The 8,814-nt window shown below is 34.6% G+C and overlaps 1 protein-coding gene across 1 annotated transcript; it reads left to right on the forward strand.

The window, feature by feature from the left end:
• The first annotated feature begins 1,480 nt into the window (after nt 1-1,480).
• LOC127935481 (CMP-N-acetylneuraminate-beta-galactosamide-alpha-2,3-sialyltransferase 1-like) lies at nt 1,481-6,254 on the forward strand. Its single transcript, XM_052533391.1, has 6 exons — nt 1,481-1,974; nt 2,533-2,726; nt 2,998-3,177; nt 4,520-4,565; nt 4,743-4,862; nt 5,843-6,254. The coding sequence occupies exons 1-6, from the start codon at nt 1,729-1,731 to the stop codon at nt 6,005-6,007; spliced, it is 951 nt and encodes a 316-aa protein (XP_052389351.1). The 5' UTR covers nt 1,481-1,728; the 3' UTR covers nt 6,008-6,254.
• Nucleotides 6,255-8,814: the final 2,560 nt, after the last annotated feature.

Consider the following 8,814-nt stretch of genomic DNA (forward strand, 5'->3'; position numbering starts at 1 on the left):
TTATTATTGTTCAACTGATGGTCATTCAGACCTGTGTGTGTGAATCTGTCCATCTCTCCACAAAAAAGTTGTGAGTTACTTAAGTTGTGAGATTTTAACCCCTCATTACTGTGTAGTTTATTAATAAAATAAATTATGTACAAAGCAGATATAACAAAATATGAACGCGCAAGTTTGATGTGTTTTCTTTCCTGTAAAAAGAAAAAAAATATATATATACAATATATATATATACAAGATATATATACAAACAAGAGGAAACGTATCTCAAAACCCGTTGCACGCCGTTTTCAGGAAACATTTAGGCTAGTTCAACCGGAAAACTAACAAAACCGTACGCACCGGTTTGAGCTTGAACGGCCCCTGGTTCAAACGAAGCGAATCTCAGTCCAGTTTCCTTTACATTATCTTACATTTCAATGTGTATGTGTTGTATGTATGTGTTGTATATACTTGGCCAAATTATGTTTCGATTAAAAAAAAAAAATTATATATAGGCTATATATATATATATATATATATATATATATATATAATTATTATTAGCTATTATTTTTTTTAATCGAAACATAATTTGGCCAAGTGGCAGAGTTCAAATAAACAGATGATAGATTTGATTTATGAATTTGTTTTATTTATTTTAGAGCCAGTACACCGACACAAATGACTGACTTTGACAATAAACATTATTTATATAAAATGTAATAAAACAAAGATCAGTTGTAGAACCAGATGTGAGACCAGCGGCTGTAATTTTTATGACCACTGTATCGCCGCAGAGTAAACTGTTTTGAGAAGCTTCGGGTAATAAACCTTTTTGCGATGCAATTGTGCTGAAAGGCTCTATTTCGTGTTGAAATAGAAACATGTTTTTTTTTTTTTTTTTAGCTATTTACATTAAAATAAAATACAAATGTTTCTGTGCGACCCGGTGTTCTCAAACCTCTCCGTTAGTACCCCCAGCACTGCACATTTTGTATGTCTCCACCAATGAGCTGGTGAGCTGAATCAGGTGTATTAGATGCGGGAGACATACAAAATGCTCAGGACTGGGGGTACTCCAGGACAGGTTTAAGAACCACTGTGCTAACCTTTCAGATTTTGCTTCCTCCCGTTAAAACAGTAGATAGTAAAATACAAACATTGATGTGTCCATGCGCAGTAAACCCTGGTCGGACAATTACGGGTATAATAAAATGTCAGGACCACCTAATTCAGTTACATAACTGTTGATATAGAAATGCATATTTTAATTAAACCCCATGAAACAGGCAGCAGGTGAATAAACTGACGTTAGAAGGAGGGAGTCACATATAAACTCCTCCTCACTGCTAAACTGCGGATAAATTACAGGCTAAATTACTCCAGATCTAATAAACCAAACTTTCACCTTCAAGGATCCTTCCATAGCAGGTAAGTCAATTTCTAAAGATGCTGAGTTTTTTTTTTTTTTTTTTTTCATAAAAATCTGTATTATTAATCAGTTTTTTTTTTAATGACACATTCATATTATTGTTTATTTATTTATTTACATTTTATTCCGTTTACATGGATGCACTATCCCTTCAAGCAATGAGATGCTCTATTGTGAATATTCACAAAATGTTAATATAGGACCTTTTACCATATCATGTCTCTTCAGCATCTCAACATAAAACCACTCTCTTTCCCTCTATAGGTCTATTATATTGTTGAAGTGAAAAAACCTTAAACTTTATTGATTTAAAGATGGTGGTTTTACTACTGAAACGTCACCGCTACGTGACCACACTCGTGAGCTCCATCATCTTGTTACTTCTGTACTTTCAAAACTCTTTGTTGATTTTATCTGAGAGATCTCCTTGTGCTTGCCACATCTGCGTTTCGGACAGAAAAAAAAGTGACTGGTTTAGAGAGCGATACAACCCCAACGTACCACTTCTGCTTAACAGCACCAACAGTGTATTGCATGCAGACGTCTCCAGGTGGTGGAAGGTAAGAGAGACTGCTGAAAAATAAATATACAGCATTTACTGACTTTACTTGGTTTTGTGGCTTTGAGGTTGGTAAGATTTGTTTTTGAAAAAAAGTCTGTTTTGCTGACCAAGGCTACACTGGTCCAAAATACAGTAAAAATGTTACCATTGTGGAATATCATTACAATGTTTTCTGTTGTAATATATTTTAAAAAATGTATTCCTGTCATGCTAAGCTGAATTTTCAGCATCATTACTCTAGTGTTAAGTGTTAGCCTACATGACAAGATCCTTCAGGAGCGCAACTGCCATAGAAATGAAATTATCCATATAAATGATCTTAATTTTAAAGCAGATGTTTAACACTGCTAGAGAAAACAAGCATGTTTAATTTGACTTTTCACTTAAATCCTCATCGTTTTGGAAATAAAGACCTTGTAATATCTATTCCTGCTCTATAATTCAGTCACAATAAACATTTCACTGTAAACCTCTTGAAATAGTAAACTACCATAACATTTTTTTACACGAGTGGATGCCTATTTTTGATGCTAACTTATTTAATAATATCATACAGGGTCTACAAACCGTACCAAATACCAGCAGTTACACAAAGGTGGTGGATCAGCTGTTTTCCCTCTTCCCCGACAAACATCACTACTCAGACGCCGGTCCAGACCGCTGCAGGACCTGTGCTGTGGTGGGAAACTCAGGGAACCTTCTGGGATCCAATTATGGGCCCCGCATAGATTTCCATGACTTTGTCATAAGGTAAAAAAAATTATAATATTACTGATTTGGCTTTTAAGGTTGTCTTTCATGTTTCAATTTAATGAGAGTTTAGAGATTAATGAAGCATCGGTATCGATGGAATGGCTATGTTGTGCATTTATCGACTGAGGCATTAATAATGCCTTGAGTCATGAGATCACATTAGACCAGGTGATTTCAGATGTGTTGAAATATGATGTACACATAAAAATAAATAAAAAATCATCAGAAAATCGTGCACATCTCAATCACCTTTGTGTATTTCTCCCAGGATAAATAAAGGCCCGACAAAAGGTTATGAGAAGGATGTGGGATTAAAGACGACTCACCGAATTATGTATCCTGAAAGCGCTGTGGACTTGGACAACTCCACCCATCTGGTGCTTTTTCCTTTTAAGATTCTGGACATTGAGTGGCTCATTAGTGCCTTCTCCAGTAAAACCATCATTCAGTAAGAATTAAACAGACATTTTCATCTTGCCTCTGTATAATGCATAGTGAAGTAGTGTTTATAAGCGCAGTGCTGCATTGTTTACAATGGTAACCAAGGAAACGCTATATATTTAATTTGGGATTTGTTTGACAATTTCAATTTAACTTGTGTTGTTTGACATAAGACATTTCAATTTCTGCTCCTCTCAGTTAAAGGGTTAGTTCGCCCAAAAATGAAAATTATGTCATTAATAACTCACTCTTATGCTGTTCCAAACATGTAAGGCCTCCTTTTATCTTCAGAACACAGTTTAAGATATTTTAGATTTAGTCCGAGAGCTCTCAGTCCCTCCATTAACGCTGTGTGTAGGGTATACTGTCCATTCTCCAGAAAGGTAAGAAAAACATCATCAAAGTAGTCCATGTGACATCAGAGGGTCCGTTGGAATTTTTTGAAGCATCGAAAATACATTTTGGTCCAAAAATAGCAAAAACGACGACTTTATTCAGCATTGTCTTCTCTTCCGTGTCTGTGTGAGAGAGAGTTCAAATCAAAGCAGCTGGATTTCCGGTTCATTAAAAAAGTTAACAGCTTAAGTCATTTGTGGATTAATGCGTATTAGAGATGCGAACCGTTTAAAACGATTCAGCTCGATTTGGTGAACTGAATGATTCGTTCGTGAACCGGAAATCCAGACTGCTTTGATTTGAACTCTCTCTCACACAGACACGGAAGAGAAGACAATGCTGAATAAAGTCGTCGTTTTTGCTATTTTTGGACCAAAATGTATTTTCGATGTTTCAAAAAATTCCAACGGACCCTCTGATGTCACATGGACTACTTTGATGATGTTTTTCTTACCTTTCTGGACATGGACAGTAGACCGTACACACAGCTTCAATGGAGGGACTGAGAGCTCTCGGACTAAATCTAAAATATCTTAAATTGTGTTCAGAAGATAAAAGGAGGTCTTACATGTTTTGAACAGCATAAGGGTGAGTTATTAATGACATAATTTTCATTTTTGGGCGAACTAACCCTTTAAATAGAGAGTGCTGCTGTTTAATCAACTCAAGTCACCTTTATTTGTAGAGCGCTTTATAAAATACTGGTTGTGTCAAAGCAGCTTTACAGTGTTAAACAGGAAAATAGATTGTCAATAATGCAAGAAGACAATAACAGTCATTTTTCAGCTCAAGTCAGTTCATTGATGATTCAGTGATGATTAATCATCCAGGTTAAATATGAAAAAATAAAATATGCACCTTTATGCACCACAGTAAAAACCTTTTTGACTTCTGAAATGTTTATGAAACATTCCACGTTTATACAGCTTGACATCTTACATATTCTGTTACAGAACATATTCCAAGGTCCCATCTACAATCAAAGCAAACAAGGACAAGGTGAACAACACAGGCTTTCTCATGAAATCAACCAGTCAACCAAATGACAAATGTTGATTTGTATGGTTTACTGATATGACCTGATTGAAATATTGCTATTGCAGACTCAAAAAATGATATTATATGACATTATAAGTGCATGTTTCATAAATGTCCTGTTTTATTTCTTGTTTTTAGGTGATGGTTCTTCACCCAGCATTCATAAGATATGTCTTTGATAACTGGGCAGAAGGCCATGGCAGATATCCATCCACTGGTTTCTTAACTCTGATATTCGCTCTTCACATCTGTGATGAGGTAAAACTCACATTCTGTGTCTCAAACTGTGTGTGGCATGGCATTGCCATTATTCAGGGAGTGTTAGTTTTTTTTATTTATTTTTTATGCATCACAATAGAGTTTATAATATCATATATAATAACTGTAAATCAAGTACATTTCTTGTGTAAATATTATTTATCTCGATTACTGTCATTTTAGAATTATCTTCAGAATCACTGCACTTTTACAAATCAATCAATCAATCAAGAGATTATTTTAATATCCAGTTCATATTTTTTTGAATGAACTGGAAGTGAGGGGGACAGAAATATCAAATGTTATACCAGTTGTTGTTTTTTTCTGATTTTTGTCTAATTGACCGCTCTTATTATTGTCTTATCTGTTACTTTTAATTAGCTAAGATTAAAATAGTTTAACAGTTAAAACGTTTCTGCTTTTCATTCAGCTTAGCTTCAGTGATAGCTTGATGTCTTTGTCCATGTTAGGGTTTTCCTGGCACAAGTTATTACGTCTATGAGTCTGTTTTGAATTTTCTGTGCTAGAGCGTCCTCCGGCTTTAAGTATTAATGAAACATATACTGCATGAGAGTGATGTCAAATGAAAATGAAGCGTTTTCAGGATAAATATCCAGCAGGCAAATATCGTAGACGATCATGCTTTATACATAGAGAGAAGCAGACATCTTGATCATGATTAAAGTTTGATTTGTTGTTTAGCCCTAGTGATAACAAATAACTGTGGGAATTAAAGTTGTGATATGTAATTAAAGGTATTAAAGGTATAAAATAAAACAAAATTAATTATTCTACTCGGATGTTGAAATGGGCTTGCATATTACTGTTCATTTCAAATACAAAAAATAAATAAACTAAATGTAATATCACTGGTGGGACAAACATTTTCTCAGATTTCTTTTTTCTTTCTTGAACAATATTTTTTGTTGTTGTTTTTACCAAAAAAAAAGTATTAATCCATGTATAACTTTCCCTTCCAGGTGAATGTATTTGGGTTTGGAGCTACCAGTGGTGGAATCTGGCATCATTATTTTGAAAAAACATTGACTTCCTATCAAGGTGTTCACGCTGGAAAATTTGAAAATGAAATAATCAGTCAGCTCCAAAAGATAAACAAGATTCTGGTTCACATGGGTCGGACATGAAGCAGAAACAATAATACTGCACAATATTACACTGAAATTTTGAATACTGCATTTCGCAAATTCCTGCAGCAAAGATTTTCCTTTCAAGAGATCAACTCTTCTATGTTTAATTTGAGCTCCTCTAGTGGCACTAAATGAAACTATGGTATAGGCCTATGGTATAGTATGTTTTTTTGTTAAACCTGTCAGGATGTTCAAAAGTCTGTGTAATGGTTTTAATCAAAATTAAATGTCACATATTTTACAACTTTCTGGAGTTTTATTTTAGGTTTTGATGTACTTAAGAATATATATTTGGAGTATTAGTACCAAAAACCAATCTCAATATATTTTTACAGCTCCTTTCTAAGGCGCTCTGCTGAGAATAGGTAGATTTCGGCTTGTCTAATTAATATTCATGAGTCTCTCTTTTAATTGGCCTGTTGTTTTCTGAGTGACACACGGCCAGGGCAACCACAGGTAACCACATGCGATATGGGCAGATTACCGGTTACAACATATTTGAAAATGTCACGGTTTCAAAGCCATTCATATTTTCCATTATACACCATTCTTTCAGTATGCGCCTGCCCTCTTAATGACGAAAATAATGTAATGCCGACAGTGCGCGGATGGCCAAAAAATACTTTGGCCTTTACACGATCAGCAAGTGGCCGTTTTTTTTTTTTGCCCTATTGCAACTCTCTTTTCTGGACTTGAACAATGTCATTTATGTGATAATATGAAGTCTATCAACACCCGTTAACACAGGCCAGAGATGCTGAAGATGGATGAACAGAGAATAATTCTGTAGCAGGCAGATCACTTACTGTTCATGATGCATAAACTGATTTGGGGGGTTTATATGAATGATTTTCTGAGGGAAGCTGACTGTCTTCTTAAAAGTTTGCGTGGTATAATTTCATGAAGCTTGTCAGAAGCTTGTGTCCAGCAGGATTTGTTTTTTTTTTTCACCTAGTTTTTTTAAAATAACATTTCAGAGCTGTAACTACTATACAGTGAAACAGTGATATTTTTGCTTAAGTTTATCATATCATCAAAATCTCATATGGCCCATGCCTGTTTGTAACTGTACATTGTTATGGTTAATTGTGGCTCAAGAACAATAATGTAGCTGTAAAAATACTTGCCTGCTAAAATTGATATGTATATAGCCTACATTGTCATCATGACTACATAGACACGTAAGTTTGTCTTTACTATGCACGTTAGATGTGATCTACCTCATAGTAACAATCCTGTCAGATCATCCATCCTTTGAGTGAGAGTGTAACTTTGAGGTTGGCCGATCTGGTTTTTTGGTTAAAGTTAACTTTTTCAACATGTTTTCATGCTGTTGTTGCTTAGCAATGTTATGGACCAGATGTTGTCTGGGGTTTGGAAAAAGGAGAATGGGACGGTGGGCGGTGCTCGAGGTGGTCATGACTGAAGGCTGTGACTGTGTAGTTCTGACGTCAACTCTTTATGGAAGTCACAATGGTTCATGAAATATCACAGCTAGCCTACTTCATGCAAGTTGTTTGCATCTTACTGTGGACTGATTGTTTTGAAACTTATATGGTAGTTAAATAGCCCCCAGATCTCAGTTATCGTGAAAAAAGGCAGGAAATTTCAGTTTAGACAATAGGCCTATGGGACCTTTAAGGTGAGACACAGTTCTTTCAAGCACCTGTCAATTTTGAGATTTTGGGCTCTTGGGTTTTTCATAAAGTGCTTTTTCAAACTAGTGGAAGGAAAACATCCAAACATCTTTTATAGCACTTTATCTGTTTGTGTCAATAGATTTAAATTACAATACATATTTTAAAGGCCGTTTTCTCAAAATGAGTTTTTTCTTTAACACAAATCATAAATCTCCACTTCAGTAGCAATTACACACACCAAACTTGACATTTTTATTCCTGTCTATATTCTGAAGGTTTTTACAGAGGGATGTGTTCATATATATTTTCCTTGATTATATACAACATTTTATTCCCCCCAAAATTGTGAAAATATATTGTTTTCTGGCTGTTCAAAGTATTTTCTGAATTATGGAGTGACAAAAAAAGATAACCAGAATTCCCTCTGTAAAAACATTTGACTCTGATATGTCAAAAAAAAATTAACAGAAAATGTGAAACTGACTTCATCTAGTGTTCAGATTTTTGTACTAGACATTTATGCAAATTAGCACATATTTCATTAAATAATGTCTCATTTGCATATTTAAACATAACATTTTTGAAATTTTGTAATACAAAAAATGTTTGCAATAATCAATGTAATCAATCAACTGGGTAAGGTGATAATATTGGTTGTTGTTGTTTTGCCCTACCTGCAGCGTCTCGCCTTAAGCAGATCAAATTGGCTTCAAACTTTCATTTTCCCTTATTAATATTATTATTTTTTTATTATTATTTTGTACTTTTTTAAAATGAGAACAAGCAACAAAAGGTCATCATGGGTATTAAAGTACAAAGTCAAGACAACACAATTTGCATACATTAGTATTACACTTATCCTCAATGGATAAGTGTAATCCACAATCCATTTATCCCAGTACTTAACAACACATTTTTCCGATTCAAGTCTTACAGTAAATGTAAGTCTCTCCATACAGTATATTTTGTTTACAATTCCCTGCCACTGGTCTCTTGTTGGAGGATCTACCTAAAACCATTTACGTGTTATGGCTTTCTGACTGCTTGCTAAAAGTATTTTTATTAATTTTTGTCACTGTCTAGAATTTTTTCCTAGGTACAACATAATGAATCCAATTCCTCCCCTAATAATTTCCCAATTTCAGCTTCCACTTCATGCCAGTA

The sequence above is a fragment of the Carassius gibelio genome, chromosome A19 (genome assembly GCF_023724105.1).
Source record: "Carassius gibelio isolate Cgi1373 ecotype wild population from Czech Republic chromosome A19, carGib1.2-hapl.c, whole genome shotgun sequence".
In the NCBI taxonomy this organism is placed as follows: domain Eukaryota; kingdom Metazoa; phylum Chordata; class Actinopteri; order Cypriniformes; family Cyprinidae; genus Carassius; species Carassius gibelio.